General features: G+C 41.2%; 1 protein-coding gene across 6 annotated transcripts in view; it reads right to left on the bottom strand.

The window, feature by feature from the left end:
* The window catches only part of LRP1B (LDL receptor related protein 1B), a 2,031,260-nt gene that overhangs the window by 1,001,746 nt on the left and 1,012,479 nt on the right, over positions 1–17,035 (bottom strand). For all 6 annotated transcript variants that reach the window (XM_068245873.1, XM_068245875.1, XM_068245874.1 and 3 more), the window contains exon 8: positions 514–736. In XM_068245873.1, the coding sequence (XP_068101974.1) occupies positions 514–736 (223 nt within the window). The remainder of the gene's footprint in view (positions 1–513; positions 737–17,035) is intronic.

The following is a 17,035-nucleotide window of genomic DNA, read 5'->3' as shown; positions in this document are numbered from 1 at the left end:
CCCCCTAGTGACAAGTGGCCATAAATACACATTAAAGCGGTACTAATTAGAAGCAGGTAGATGTAACAAATAAGAAATAAGATGCTAAAATAAATTGGCCTGGAGCATTTTCAAACCTCTAAATAAATTGGCTGCTAATGGGCTAATAAATAGCTCATGGTATGTATATAGATTGTGGTATACTTTATTATTTAGGCTTATTTTTAACATTGGTTATCAAGCAATGGAAGATGCTCTTAAGATCCAGTTCAGCATTCCGTATGCAGCCCCGAAGAAGAATTCTCTATAGTATTTAGAAAGTTTGGTTTTTCAGTCTGTTGAGTTAGTCAGTATATAGTATTATTCACCCTCCAGCCTTGTGTTTTAACTAATGGCTGGCTGACACGGTACAATACTCTATTGCCCTTTTAGGTTATTCATCAGCTCATGAGCCTGAGGAGAGATTTATTTTTTTCCACAAAGTTAAGATTTCCGTTAAGGGTTCTTTTTTGTTCCGCTACAAATAAGGCTTACCTCCTTCCCATGCAATATGATGTGTCTGTTTCCTCCTTCATAATCAGCAACTTCTATGTAATCCAAATAAACATCTGCCCAGTAAACATATCGATTGACCAAGTCCAGGGTAAGAGCCGTTGGTTGTTCAACCTTGGTAAGAATTATCCGTGTTCGGTTCCCACCATCCAGATCACATCGCTCCACCTTAGCCACATTCCCGTAGTCCGTAAAAAACAACTTCCTGTTGGAACAAAACAAGAAACATTTGTACTGTGAAAGGCTACCTCACCCAGACTGGAACATGATTCATTACAGTGAAGAGTTATTTCCACCACAAGTGGTTGATCAGTTTATCATATGGTATTGTAAGTTATATTTGAAAAGATTGTCGTAGGGGCATTATATAGTATATACTTTTGACAACTTTCATGCTTAGGTTTACTAAGCTTACAGTACAGTTTGACACCTGAGGCAATAAAACATTAAACCTACTTCTTCAGCTTTTAAACAGAAAATAAAACTGGGGATACTAAAAAAAAAGTTTATTTTCATGTATTGTAAATGGTTAGGAGAACGTAAAAAAAAAAACGCTCTCAATCTACACATCACTCAACAGCCTCTAAAAATACCTGATATCCACCATTTTCCAAATCCACAGCATTTTTTTGCTAATACACACTCTAGCTGTTCACTCTGGCTTCAGTTTTGCTTGAGAAACTATTTTATTTGAGGTATCTTCGATGGAATGAATGAAAATCATGATGAAGCATCCAGAGCTTTCATCAAATCATATACCTGCTACTAGGCTCTTCTTGGCCCCTGTATTGAATATCTAAAATTCTTCTGGGCCAACAGTTACTAAGGCAGGCTGCCAACTAAAACAGCAGGGACAGACATACAGTAGTATCCCAGGGAAAACACACAAGTATATAAGTAGATAAATACTTGTTCTACTTACATAACATATGTATTGTACTGTCCACATTTTGATTTCAGTGAATTTTATATAATAAAAAAGAGAAGACTTTTTCAGGCATTTTTCACCTTTACTGCCTCTAGCTGAAGCCAATCTTGATGTAATTTTCTCCCTTACTCTTTTTTTCTCCTGCCTGAAATAGTGTATGCATTACCAGGCATCCTCTCCACTAAGCTCTGTATTAAAAAATGAATTGTTATATCTAGCTTGCTTTGTAAACACATATAAGCACAGCATAGATAGAGTTTTAGCAGCTTCTGCAAAGGGGTGAGATGTATTTCCCATCTCAGACTCCTGTCATACTGAACTGCCCTCAGCCAATCAGTGAGGAGCAGGCATGCGGGAGGGGAGATAACAAGCTTCCCTTTCATCGGCAATGTACCAGAATAGAGCCAGGCAGACTGAGATAAGATTCATTACAGCAGACACATTTATGATTATATTGGAATGGTTGTAATGTAGACTGCATGTAGACTACATAATAAACACAGAGCAGTGGTCAAATGGAAATAGTGGGTAATGGCTGACAATCACTTTAAGGAATTGGAAGTTTGTTATAAACCCCTATTCATTATGTTATTTACTGTCTTGTTTTCTTCTTTTTGATTCTCTAGCAGGGATATCTCTATATGTTCTCCAAGTTGCATCCTCCTATCGCAGCTACTGTGCAGAAGACTCGCTCCACTTGCATACATTACGCTCTTATATCCATTTATTTCACATAATGCTGTAACACAGCAGGCTCTAATACGTTGCCCCATTTCTCACTGATACTATTGCTACTTGCAGGGGGTCAAACAATTTCACAATGGCGCCAGTAGGGGTCCAATAAATCCTTGAATGCACGTGTACCAAGTATGTGTGTGGTAGACGATTTCCAAGTGTGCCTTTAGAGTGAAATAGGAAGTACATTAAACTTCCTGCCAGTTAGTGAAGCCCTCAGCACACTAGGAGATTGTTACACAAGGAATGATTGTTCCTGAGCTGCTTTTCCTCATGTTAGATAGAAAGGAAAGAAAGTAGAATCTGTAAAGGAGAAAGAGAGAGACAACACTTTCAAGAAAGTAAGCGGGAAAGTGGGGTAGGATATATTGCGGTGCATATTTCACGCTAGCAAATCTCTAGGTATATCATGGGAAACAGCCTTCTGGACAGGAATACTGGTGACTTGTGACCTCACTGTATTGAGGTGTTGTGTGTAGGGTTGATTGCACAGACTTTGTAGAATTCCGAATTTTGCTTTCAAATTTTGCAATTTCGAGTTGAAGGTAAAGACCTTAAATTATGCGGAATGACAGGTGCACCAAACTTTGTAATACTTGCCCTAAGACACTGTTCACTGACCCGAGGAAGTGGGTTGACTCCCAAGAATCGCGTTGTCTGATGTTTTTTTCTCTTTTTTACCCTAAAGCATGTGTCTTCCTGAGGTAGTCCTTACCTTTAAAAACAGTTTTTAAGTATTTTATACTTTTTTGGAGTGCCTTCCACCCTCCCGCAACCCGGGTTTGTGAGTACCACTTTTATTGGTATTATCTATACCCTTTGCATACCACACTACACTATAAGGGGGTAGCAGGAAAAAAAGGGCGCAGGACGAGGGTGGACGAAAAGGGCGCCGCCATAGACTTTAATGCAATTATCGTTAATACAGTGAAAAAAGCAGAAAAAAGGGCGCCGTGATGAATATCATTAACAGCATTAGAACATTATAGTTTTTGAAGTAGGTTATCATTTTAGAAGCTTGCAACATTATAGTTTTTGTCATATTATTTTGTTTATATTTACAAATTTTACGTTATCAGAGATATTATTACTATGTGTAAAAGGGTGTTTCTGCAGAGGGAGTGGTTAGGGTTAGGCACCACCAGGGGAAGTGGTTAGGATTAGGCACCACAGGGGAGGTTAGGGTTAGGCACCACCCGGGCAGTGGTTAGTTTTAGGCACCACCAGGGGGGTGGTTAGGGTTAGGCACCACCCAGGGATGGTTAGGGTTAGGCACCACCCAGGGATGGTTAGGGTTAGGCACCACTGGGGGTGGTTAGGCTTAGGTGACACCAGAGGAGTGGTTAGTTTTAGGCATCACCAGGGGAGGGTTTTGCGTGAGGGTAGAGTTGGGTTAAGCTGTATTGTTGAATTATGTAACGATATTTAACGTTAATATCTTTTCGTTATGATTTCTTGTCTGTTTTTACAACAGTATTTATCGTTAACAAAGCTTCACAACGATGTTTATCGTTATCAGATTTTGACAATAACCGGCGCCATTTCATTATCAACTCAGCTCTTTTTTCATGGCGCCCTTTTTTCATGCACGCCATAAGGGGCTTCTGGTCTCTCTTGTGCTTCCTTCATCTTTCAGGAAGATCCAAGGTTCTCCAGACCTCCGTTATGCAAAATTATGTTTGTGGAAATTTCTCTGGTTGAACTCGATGGACGTATGTCTTTTTTCAACCCAAATAACTATGTAGCTATGAAAACAATTTTCTTGCACAAATAGTGAAATATGTCTACTAAGCATGCTCGAGGGATATGAATGAGAAAAATCTATGCAAAAATGCAAAAAAATCAAAGAGGCATTAAAACCTATTGTGAACACGTTTTCTCGAATTCATACTTACTATATCTAATCTTATGGCCAGTCTGAAAATATATTTGCAATAAATGACAAGTTGGAATCCATGGAATTCAGTTTTGGTTCTGTGCATAATTTTGGCAGATTCAGAACTCTTCTATTCACTGTACAGACCTCAGTATTTCCTTAGTGATCTTCTGGTCTTGTTTTCCTACGATATGATTTGCAAGCACAGATCGTTGCACTGCTTGGTCGGGTTTAGTCACAATAACGATCTGCATGACTAAATCGTTACATCTGCATGTTTTGTTCGGGGTCTATGGCTAAAAGTATTAGAGGTCCGGGATCTGCATGACAGCCAGACAATTTGCATTGCTTAAAGCAGGTATCAGGACAAGCCATACAATCCCAGGAAAAAAAGCCCAACATATACAGTACAGTATAAGTAGATAAATGCTTGTTCTTCTTACACAACATATGCACTGCATGTATTGCACTGTCCACGTTTTGACTTCAGTGAATTTTATATAGATAAATAAAAAGAAAGCTATTTCAGGCATTTTCCATCTTTACTGTCTCTGACTGAAGCTAATTGCAATGCAATTTTCTCCCTTAGGGCCCATTCACACTAGAAGCACTTTTCGGAGCGTTTTGCAATTGATTAGTGGTTTTTAAAATCAGTTCCATTCACTTTAATTAAAGTCGCAGTAAAAATCGCAGACAAATCACCGCAAGTTTGCAATTGCGTATGCGAAAATTGTGGCGATTTTTACCACGATTTTAATAAAAGGGATTGGGAGCGATTTAAAAAAAACGCTAATCAATTGCAAAACGATCAGAAAAGTGCTTTTAGTGTGAATGGGCCCTAACTATTTTTTTTACTACTAGAAACTGCATTGTTATATCTAGCTTGCTTTGCAAATACGTGAGCAGCATAGATCAGATTTTAGCAGCTTCACACTGAACGGCCCTCAGCCAATCAGTGAAGAGCAGGAATGTGGGAGGGGAAAGAACAAGCTTCTCTCTCTTTAGGCATGTACCAAATAGAGCCAGGGTGACTGAGATAAGATTTTTTTTTCAGGCACATTTCTGATTATATTGGAATGCTTGCAGTGCAGGGTCAGGTTGTAGACTGCATAATAAACAGAGATTGGTGGGTAAATCTAATTTGATTTTATGGCTGTCAATGCCAGTTTTAAAAGAAACTAAATATGGTAGCCTCCATATCTCTCTCACTTCATTTGCCCTTTAACTGTCTGTAAATGTGCACAGATTGTCACCCAGGATTTAGTGTTAACTTAAACAACAGCGTGGTTAATCATTTGTAAATTGCTTATTTGTGTGTGTGCATTAGATAAGTATTTCTAGAGACTGTCTACTGCACTTTGTTGTCCATCTGAGCCTTACGCAACATTATGAAGTGCTGCTAAAAGGAATTGCGCCACGCTCACGTGAAACAAAGGAGATTGATAGTCTACAACCTTCGGCACTTAAGAGGCTCTGCGCAGCGATGCATTAGCGGTACTTAAAAACTGTAAAGCCCCAGCTCACCCATATCTCAAAGAACATATTGTTGTTCTTAGCAGATTATATAATCTGTAAATGGCCCCGGTGGATTCAGAAGTTTACACATTGCCATAAATGCTACAGCGCAATCTGAAAACAATTTAAGAATCAGCGGAACACTCTCGTTCTCTGACAAATAAAACTCCATAACATGAAAAAAAAAAACTCACAATTTTGTTTTGAGAAGTCTACTGTATTTTCCGGATCAATGCAGAGCAGAAAAAAAAACAATATCCACATCTGAACATCAGCTCAGGTTAAACATCATCGCTTATTTAAAATGGAAATCAATGGATATAAAAGATTGTGTTGTCAAACACAAAGGAAACTTTCCCACCAATGCATTTTGATACAGCTTACATAATAAAAGGATCTTTGGTTAGGTCAGATTGCACTTGAAGCCCAGTTCCCGGGGATTTTGTTTTTGAATTCCCCTGTACCTAACCTGGGCCGGTGCTAGACTTTTTGCTGCTTGAGGCTGGGTTTACATATGACATAGCGTGAAAGGTAGTGTTTTTTGGCTTTTGCATTGTGTTTTTTCGTGCGATTTTGGTGCGTTTTTGTGCATTTGCATTTTTGATGTGTTTTGCATGCATTTTAACGCATTTGCGGTTCGCTAATACAAAACGCATATGCGTTTTTCAAGCGTTTTTCTATTGTGTTTTAGGCAAATCACTAGGAAGACAACAGGAAGAGAAAACGCATCACTAACTGAAGCAAAAAAATGCATTAAAAAAAACGCATGAAAAACGTATATCATTGCGTTCCCATTGACTTTCATTACATGCCTTTTGGCAGCCATCCTGCATATTATGCAACAGAACCAGCATTTTGCGAAACACATACTGTAAAACGCATAGAAAATGCATATGCTTTTTCATGCGTTTTTTCCTGCAGCCCATAGATTTCCATTAGCGGCAAACATGCAGCGTTTCCTGTTACACTAGCGTTTCTGCCATGTGTGTACCCAGCCTTAGGCAAACATTTAATTAAAGTCGCAGTAAAAATCGCAGACAAATCACCGCAAGTTTGCAATTGCGTATGCGAAAATTGTGGCGATTTTTACCACGATTTTAATAAAAGGGATTGGGAGCGATTTTAAAAAAATGCTAATCAATTGCAAAACGATCAGAAAAGTGCTTTTAGTGTGAATGGGCCCTAACTATTTTTTTTACTACTAGAAACTGCATTGTTATATCTAGCTTGCTTTGCAAATACGTGAGCAGCATAGATCAGATTTTAGCAGCTTCACACTGAACGGCCCTCAGCCAATCAGTGAAGAGCAGGAATGTGGGAGGGGAAAGAACAAGCTTCTCTCTCTTTAGGCATGTACCAAATAGAGCCAGGGTGACTGAGATAAGATTTTTTTTTCAGGCACATTTCTGATTATATTGGAATGCTTGCAGTGCAGGGTCAGGTTGTAGACTGCATAATAAACAGAGATTGGTGGGTAAATCTAATTTGATTTTATGGCTGTCAATGCCAGTTTTAAAAGAAACTAAATATGGTAGCCTCCATATCTCTCTCACTTCATTTGCCCTTTAACTGTCTGTAAATGTGCACAGATTGTCACCCAGGATTTAGTGTTAACTTAAACAACAGCGTGGTTAATCATTTGTAAATTGCTTATTTGTGTGTGTGCATTAGATAAGTATTTCTAGAGACTGTCTACTGCACTTTGTTGTCCATCTGAGCCTTACGCAACATTATGAAGTGCTGCTAAAAGGAATTGCGCCACGCTCACGCGAAACAAAGGAGATTGATAGTCTACAACCTTCGGCACTTAAGAGGCTCTGCGCAGCGATGCATTAGCGGTACTTAAAAACTGTAAAGCCCCAGCTCACCCATATCTCAAAGAACATATTGTTGTTCTTAGCAGATTATATAATCTGTAAATGGCCCCGGTGGATTCAGAAGTTTACACATTGCCATAAATGCTACAGCGCAATCTGAAAACAATTTAAGAATCAGCGGAACACTCTCGTTCTCTGACAAATAAAACTCCATAACATGAAAAAAAAAACCTCACAATTTTGTTTTGAGAAGTCTACTGTATTTTCCGGATCAATGCAGAGCAGAAAAAAAAACAATATCCACATCTGAACATCAGCTCAGGTTAAACATCATCGCTTATTTAAAATGGAAATCAATGGATATAAAAGATTGTGTTGTCAAACACAAAGGAAACTTTCCCACCAATGCATTTTGATACAGCTTACATAATAAAAGGATCTTTGGTTAGGTCAGATTGCACTTGAAGCCCAGTTCCCGGGGATTTTGTTTTTGAATTCCCCTGTACCTAACCTGGGCCGGTGCTAGACTTTTTGCTGCTTGAGGCTGGGTTTACATATGACATAGCGTGAAAGGTAGTGTTTTTTGGCTTTTGCATTGTGTTTTTTCGTGCGATTTTGGTGCGTTTTTGTGCATTTGCATTTTTGATGTGTTTTGCATGCATTTTAACGCATTTGCGGTTCGCTAATACAAAACGCATATGCGTTTTTCAAGCGTTTTTCTATTGTGTTTTAGGCAAATCACTAGGAAGACAACAGGAAGAGAAAACGCATCACTAACTGAAGCAAAAAAATGCATTAAAAAAAACGCATGAAAAACGTATATCATTGCGTTCCCATTGACTTTCATTACATGCCTTTTGGCAGCCATCCTGCATATTATGCAACAGAACCAGCATTTTGCGAAACACATACTGTAAAACGCATAGAAAATGCATATGCTTTTTCATGCGTTTTTTCCTGCAGCCCATAGATTTCCATTAGCGGCAAACATGCAGCGTTTCCTGTTACACTAGCGTTTCTGCCATGTGTGTACCCAGCCTTAGGCAAACATTTAATTAAAGTCGCAGTAAAAATCGCAGACAAATCACCGCAAGTTTGCAATTGCGTATGCGAAAATTGTGGCGATTTTTACCACGATTTTAATAAAAGGGATTGGGAGCGATTTTAAAAAAACGCTAATCAATTGCAAAACGATCAGAAAAGTGCTTTTAGTGTGAATGGGCCCTAACTATTTTTTTTACTACTAGAAACTGCATTGTTATATCTAGCTTGCTTTGCAAATACGTGAGCAGCATAGATCAGATTTTAGCAGCTTCACACTGAACGGCCATCAGCCAATCAGTGAAGAGCAGGAATGTGGGAGGGGAAAGAACAAGCTTCTCTCTCTTTAGGCATGTACCAAATAGAGCCAGGGTGACTGAGATAAGATTTTTTTTTCAGGCACATTTCTGATTATATTGGAATGCTTGCAGTGCAGGGTCAGGTTGTAGACTGCATAATAAACAGAGATTGGTGGGTAAATCTAATTTGATTTTATGGCTGTCAATGCCAGTTTTAAAAGAAACTAAATATGGTAGCCTCCATATCTCTCTCACTTCATTTGCCCTTTAACTGTCTGTAAATGTGCACAGATTGTCACCCAGGATTTAGTGTTAACTTAAACAACAGCGTGGTTAATCATTTGTAAATTGCTTATTTGTGTGTGTGCATTAGATAAGTATTTCTAGAGACTGTCTACTGCACTTTGTTGTCCATCTGAGCCTTACGCAACATTATGAAGTGCTGCTAAAAGGAATTGCGCCACGCTCACGTGAAACAAAGGAGATTGATAGTCTACAACCTTCGGCACTTAAGAGGCTCTGCGCAGCGATGCATTAGCGGTACTTAAAAACTGTAAAGCCCCAGCTCACTCATATCTCAAAGAACATATTGTTGTTCTTAGCAGATTATATAATCTGTAAATGGCCCCGGTGGATTCAGAAGTTTACACATTGCCATAAATGCTACAGCGCAATCTGAAAACAATTTAAGAATCAGCGGAACACTCTCGTTCTCTGACAAATAAAACTCCATAACATGAAAAAAAAAACCTCACAATTTTGTTTTGAGAAGTCTACTGTATTTTCCGGATCAATGCAGAGCAGAAAAAAAAACAATATCCACATCTGAACATCAGCTCAGGTTAAACATCATCGCTTATTTAAAATGGAAATCAATGGATATAAAAGATTGTGTTGTCAAACACAAAGGAAACTTTCCCACCAATGCATTTTGATACAGCTTACATAATAAAAGGATCTTTGGTTAGGTCAGATTGCATTTGAAGCCCAGTTCCCGGGGATTTTGTTTTTGAATTCCCCTGTACCTAACCTGGGCCGGTGCTAGACTTTTTGCTGCTTGAGGCTGGGTTTACATATGACATAGCGTGAAAGGTAGTGTTTTTTGGCTTTTGCATTGTGTTTTTTCGTGCGATTTTGGTGCGTTTTTGTGCATTTGCATTTTTGATGTGTTTTGCATGCATTTTAACGCATTTGCGGTTCGCTAATACAAAACGCATATGCGTTTTTCAAGCGTTTTTCTATTGTGTTTTAGGCAAATCACTAGGAAGACAACAGGAAGAGAAAACGCATCACTAACTGAAGCAAAAAAATGCATTAAAAAAAACGCATGAAAAACGTATATCATTGCGTTCCCATTGACTTTCATTACATGCCTTTTGGCAGCCATCCTGCATATTATGCAACAGAACCAGCATTTTGCGAAACACATACTGTAAAACGCATAGAAAATGCATATGCTTTTTCATGCGTTTTTTCCTGCAGCCCATAGATTTCCATTAGCGGCAAACATGCAGCGTTTCCTGTTACACTAGCGTTTCTGCCATGTGTGTACCCAGCCTTAGGCAAACATTGTGAGGAAGCCCCGCCCTCGAACATTTGAAGTGCAATAATCACCTCACAAATGACACACAGCAATCACCCCACATATACTGCGATGGAGTATTTAAGGTATAAAAGGAGGGCGACAGAGGAGGAAAGGGGGAAGCAGTGGCCATGAGGATTGCACCTAATACATGCCTGTTCATCCGTTTTCAATATATTGTTTGACTCTGGAATCCTTTAAGAGTTAGGTGAAACGGGGGAAGGGGGTTTTAAAGGTTAGACATCGGTAGAGGGAGAGTTCTGTGTTAGGCATCGGTAGAGGATGGGTTCTATATGAGAGTAGGGTTAGGTTTAGTCATAGTAAAATATCAGTAAATTCAACTATATACTACAAGTGGCAATCTCCTGTGCCCTTTTTTTCCAGGCACCTTTTTTCCATGTACACACATACGACCTCAGCACCTCTGGCTATTTGCCCAAATGAACAAGACAGCCCAGGATTGTCTCTATACTTGGATAAGACTCAAACTATAACTCTAGTACTAACTTCATTACAGTGTTATCCCTGCCTGGACTCAATACTGATGCAAAGGTCAGGTAATGACCCAGTGGGCATGTCCAAGGTGGGAGGGGCATAAAAAATGAAGCATGGAAGAGACAGAAATGGGCATGTCCAAAAAGTCCAGCAACAAGGTGGTGGAAGTAGTACCTGTGCAAAATGTTATACAGAAAAATGTGTTTGGTATAACTGTTCCTCCAGTGAGAGGTGACCTAGGCAACTGTCCAGCTTGTCTATGCCTAAAAACGTAATTCAAACTTTCCAGGAGGTAATCAGATAAATAAAGGCAACCTTTTGGCGCCCAGACCGAAATCCCACGCCGATCTGTGGCCAACTCCAACGTCAGCTAAATCCATTTTCAGCTACAGTCCAAAATACTTCACAGTTCAGTCACACATTCGGCAGTGATGATGAATCTAAATGTTAACTGTTCCGCAATTATAAGAAATAATCATGGTTGCCATTTCAAACGGCTGAAAATTAACGATTGAGCTTTTGCTAAAAGCGTTTTTTGTTTTTCTTTTTGTGTGTTTTTCTTCTCTCTTTTCTTAATACAGACAGTAACAAAACAACCTTGATGCGTGTGACTTAAATGTGCAAAGATCCCCATTCTGCTGTCCTCGTAATTGCAGAGTATATTTCATCCACATCTGAAATAAAATGATTAAAGCTCGGAGAAGTAATCCTGGAAACTGCTTCTCTCAACACTTATCACATTTCTTCTTGTGCAGTGCAGGGCTCTGTCTAAATATAATTCAAGGCTCTTCACATTAAGCTATATAATCAGCTTGGAAATTTTTTAGTCTTTTATAAAACCATAAGTATTTTGAAAGAGATTTATGGGTTTTATTTTTTTTCCCCAACGACAAGTTGTTTTTTTATTTCTATTTTACCCTATTCATAAGATATAACAAACACAACTGGAGGGTTACTCTACCTTAACCACTTCGGTACCAGCAGTCTCTCGCCCCTTGAAGAGAGCCCGAGGTGGGCTCAAAAAAAAAAAAAAAGAAAAAAAAAAGGCTACCTGATCTGCGGGTCAGGTAGCTGCAAAAACTGCCACTCCCCGCCTCTCCTGTGGGCTGCAATGGCCCACTTTCACTTTTGTGACCTCTGGGTCACGACACTGCACTGAGAGACTGTGTGTCTGTGTCTCTCTCATAGCGTGCATGGAGGCAGGGGAGTGGCAGGAGGTGCTGCCAGGGAGAGAGAGCTGTCCAATGGCAGCTCAGGAAACCCTGCAGGAATGCCCCGGTGGGCGTTTTGAACAGGAAATTCCTCTCCCACATGTTTACCTCCGAGTTAGCAACAAATCTTGGCGCTAAACTCAGGGGACTATAGCGAGGTGGTGGAGGAGCGGTTGGGGGACACAGAGCCATGTCATTAGGCAGAGGATATGCCTATGTGTCCCATCTGCCCCCAAAGATCCACCTCGGCTTCTCTTTAAGGACCAGAAATGGCTGGCACCAAAAACGGGGCTTACCCACGTCACATCACATGGACCCATCGCTTTGGCCATTCTCTTGTTGCTAAAGCCCATTCGCTCTGCCGTCACTAAGACAGCAGATCTCCGTGAGCCGGTCAGGAGCAGATCTCATTGGCTCCTGACCCTGTGATCACTGAAAGCCAATGTGATTAATAATCAACTTTATTGAAACAAGTATTGCATGAATAAAAACAATTAAAAACCACTCCATGAGTGATGAGACAGGGTAATAGTGAGTAATCAGACCCTGAACAGACACAGCACCCTGAATAGACCTTGAACAAGCATGCAGGTCAGATATTTAAATGCATTTTACACATGCTTGTTTCAGATGTGTGATTCAGACCCTACTGATGCATGAAAGATCATCAGGATGCCAGGCAACTGGTACTGTTTAAAGGAAACCCGAGGTGAGAATGATAGGGAGGCTGCCATATTTATTTCTTTGTAAACAATGCCAGTTGCCTGGCAGCCGTGTTGATCTTCTGGCATAAGTAGTGTCTAAGTCAAAAGCCTGAAACAAGCATATAGCCAATCCAGCAAAACCTGAGTCAGCTGAGTCAGAGCACCTGATGTGCTACATGCTTGTTCAGGGTGTATGGCTAAAAGTATTAGAGGCAGAGGATCAGGAGGGCTGCTAGGCAACTGGTATCGTTTAAAAGGAAAAAAAAATATGCCAGTCTCCTTATTCCCCTCACCTCGGGTTCCATTTAACCTCTTGTGGACCACAGGCTTACACCCCCCTAGTGACCAGGCCATTTTTTACAATTCAGCACTCTGCAGCTTTAACAGTTTGCTGCACGGCCATACAACTTAGCATACAAATGAATCTTGCCTCCTTTTCTTGCCACCAACAGAGCTTATTGTTGGTGGCATCTGATTACTGCTGTGATGTCATTTTTCTTATTAATTTAAAAAGTGTTTTTTTTTTTATTATATAATTATGTTTTTTTTTGTTTTGTTTTTTTAATTTGACTCCCTCCGTCCGAGATCCAGCATCAGGATAACCTCTCACAGGCATCAGCCTATGAGAGCAATCGCATTGTGAGCCACTCCAGGGGACAACCAAGTGACAGGGCTGTCCCCAGTACAGCGCTGTGCTAGATTGCAGCGCTGTACAACAGTAAATAACAGTATTTTGTCCCCCTAAAAGCCTGCCAGTTCCAATCGTGGCTGACAGGTTGTTTACATAGCGGAGTTCCGTAACTCAGCGGGGATGTACGCGTATCCGAGCCCGCATTCCCCACTAATCTCCGCCCACCGCTCTTGTCACCAATTGGCATTAGGCGGTCCTGGGGAGCCACTCTGCGACCGCCATCAGCGTTCGGCGGTTGCAGAGTGGTTAAAAGAAAATAAATATGGCAGCCTCCATATCCCTCTCAGAGTCTCAGTTCTGGTCCGCTTTAATGCAGAGAATACCTACAATGCATGGAAGAGCGTTTATAATTCTCTACGGTGGTTAAGTACTGCATGTTTCTTTCTTGGGGGCTGCCAAAAACATGCCTTAAATTAAATTTGGCCTACGCCACTAACTTCAACCACGAGTTAGCATCTACCACTGCACAGTGCACGTTATCTCCCAATAAAAAGCTAATTTCCGACTCTTGAAAGAACCATTTCAGATTCTGTTAAACTTGTCAATTAGCTTCACAGAAGTCATGAAGGACTTCAGTTTTCCGTTCACATTCAAATTATCCTCTTTTGACAATCCCGTCTATTGCTCTGCGCTAATTTATGCACATCTCTTGCTTTACATAATTTGACCATGAATGGGACTCTCTCACCTTGATGATAGCACAAAGAATAGGTTATGGTGGAACGCTCGGAGGAGAACAGGAAGCTTCATGAATTGCTCAATGGGGCTAAAATAAAAGCATTTGTTCTATGAAAGATGAGCTGATTCTCCCACTCGCTGTTGTCTATGTATAGGCAGGCGCAGCATTCGTCTCAACAAAATGACTTGTTTTGTTGAGAAAATTACATTACTGATGAATTAAAGCTCTTGTTCCCCCCAATACGGTCTTCAAACCGCATTAGACCCAATAGTGGCTGATTTATTTTAACCGTTTCCCCACAACGAGACACTGGAGTGGATCCTCTGGGCATCAAGGTAATACAGAGCTCATTTGTAAGTACGGCCTGATAACAATATATCTGCGGGATGTCAAATACTTTATAGATCGCGGGCGCCTGGGGGACACTGAGAAAACTTTAAGTAGTATGTTAATCCTATATGCAGCGGAGAAATCCCCAAACTGTGAATCGGCATAGATAAGTGCTGCAGTGATGGACGGTGATTAATTCCAAGTGAAAGGCGCAGGATGTTAACTGTTCCGAGTCTGGAGAGAATAGGATGATCTGTGAGGCCAGCATGTCTTAAAGAGGGACTAAACTGGAAAATAAAAGTAGGGAGGGGGGGGGGGGTAATCCTTAAAGAGGAACTTCAACTTAAAAAAACATACTGTCATTAAGTTATATTAGTTATGTTAATTAAAATAGATAGGTAATATAATCTCTTACCCACCCTGTTTTAAAAGAACAGACAAATGTTTGTGATTTCATGGGGGCAGCCATCTTTTTGGTTGAAAGGAGGTGACAGGGAGCATGAGACACAGTTCCAACTGTCCTGTGTCCTGATCATCCCTCCCAGCTGGGTGCGCTAGGCAATGAGAACAACAACATCAGAAATCCCATCATGCTTTGCACAGCGTCAGGGAATATATCCCCGGGCAGATTTTTTTGATGGGGTGGAGCTTAGCTTCTGTGCAACTAAAAATGAGGCTTCGGTAAGAAAAACAAAGTTCTGATGCTGTGAAATTGTTAAAGAAACACCAAGCCTTTTCAGTGCTGTTGAGTAGATGTTTAGTCTAGAGGTTCACTTTAACTGCCTAACGACTGCTCAATGCCAATTGGCGTGAGCAGCGCAGCAGGTCCAGGAGCCAGGACCATCCCACGCTAATTGGCGTGAAGTGCTGGAGGTGGAGATTGCAGGGGATCGCGCACGCCGGGCTCCGCTCCATCATCATCCTCCCAGCAGGGATCGCCGTTAGGGACTGTTAGATGGGGAAACCTCTACGGCTGTCCTCCTGGGAGGCAGAAAAGTGATCCGCTGAAGCCTATGACAGCTGAAGCCTATGACAGCCAATCATGCTGATTGGCTGGCGTGGGGAGTAAGAGAGGGATACAACATTTTTTAAAAAAAAGTTATTTTATTTAAAAAATAAAGACACAAATATTAAAAAAATAAAACATCCTGGGAGCAATCATAGCCCACAAACAGAAATCTCTGTTGGTGGGCAGAAAAGGGGTGGTAGGGGGATCACTTGTGTGCTGAATTTTACGGCCCTGCAGTGAGGCCTTAAAGCTTAGCAAACAGTGACCTGGTCACTAGAGGGGTTTAACCTCCTGAGCGTTACGCCGCTCAGGAGGTGTTGTTACTTTTTGCCCGATTTTTAAATAATTTTTATAATTGCCCCTAATTGCTGTAAATCCTCTAGCTAGCACTAGGCTAGCTAGAAGAAGTGTCCGGCACCCTTTGATCGCCGCAGCTCCCCCGTTTATATGCCGACGTCATGCGCAAACCCGATCCTCCCCATAGAGAGATCGGAGCTGTGCCGGGAGGCTGCACAATCGCTGGATCCAGGGGGAGGGGGAATGTATAAACAGGGGGATTGCGGGGGATCGGCAGCGATCAGAGGGTGCCCGACACTTCCACTAGCTATCCTAGTGCTAGCTAGAGGATTTACAGCAATTAGGGACAGAAAATGTATTAAGGGGGACTCCTGGGGTCACAGAGCGGTATGCCCGACACAGTGTCGGGCATACTGCTAAGGAGGTTAGGACCGCGGTCCTCAAGAGGTTAAGTTACCTTCTCTGTAGTTATTTTCACACGCAGTTAAATAACAGCTTGGCCCATATGCAATTCACTTTTTCTCCTAAGAAATAGTTTTTCTAAGTATTTTTAGAATAACTTTTGAGCACTTTGCAAATGAAAAAAAAAAATACCACTAACAATTATTTTGAGTATTAACTTTGTTGGTGGATAAAAAGCCATTTTATTGACAAGTTGGAAAATATCACCTTAGAGAAAACTAAGGAGAAAAAGTTAATTGCATATGGGCCCTTGTCTTTAACTTCTGTAGGTATTGTAAGGATTGAAACGTAAACTTTAGAGATCTCTTTACTTAAAGAGAACCTGATGTGTGTGCTAAGGATCCTATTAGCACACAGAGGCTGGGTCTGCATATAATGCCCAGCCTCTGTTGCTATACTGTTTCCCCCCAGCCCCCCCCCCCCCTGTGCTCTTCTGTCCCCCATAAATCAAACGCCATGCTAGTGACATGCAGCGTGTCGATAGCAGGCTGTCTACCTATGCACTGTCACTCTCGCCGCTCCCCAGGCTCCTCCATATCGCCGCTCCCCGCCGGAGGCAAAGGACGCAGGCGGGGAGCGGCGACATAGAGGAGGCGGGAGGAGTGGCAAGAGTGACAGTGCAGATGTAAACAGCCGGCTAGCGATGTCACTAGCACGGCTGTGTGATTTATGGGGGACAGCAAAACGCAGGGGGGGCCTGGGGGGGAAACAGTATAGCAACAGAGGCTGGGCATTGTATGCAGACCCAGCCTCTGTGAGCTAATAGGATTCTTACAACCTACCTCGTGTTCTCTTTAACTTTAAAAAAGACATAATAACACTAGAAACAAACT

This window comes from Hyperolius riggenbachi, chromosome 7 (assembly GCF_040937935.1).
Source record: "Hyperolius riggenbachi isolate aHypRig1 chromosome 7, aHypRig1.pri, whole genome shotgun sequence".
NCBI lineage: Eukaryota > Metazoa > Chordata > Amphibia > Anura > Hyperoliidae > Hyperolius > Hyperolius riggenbachi.
Note: the sequence above shows the minus strand (reverse complement) of the source record. Positions and strands in the feature narration are given on the sequence as shown.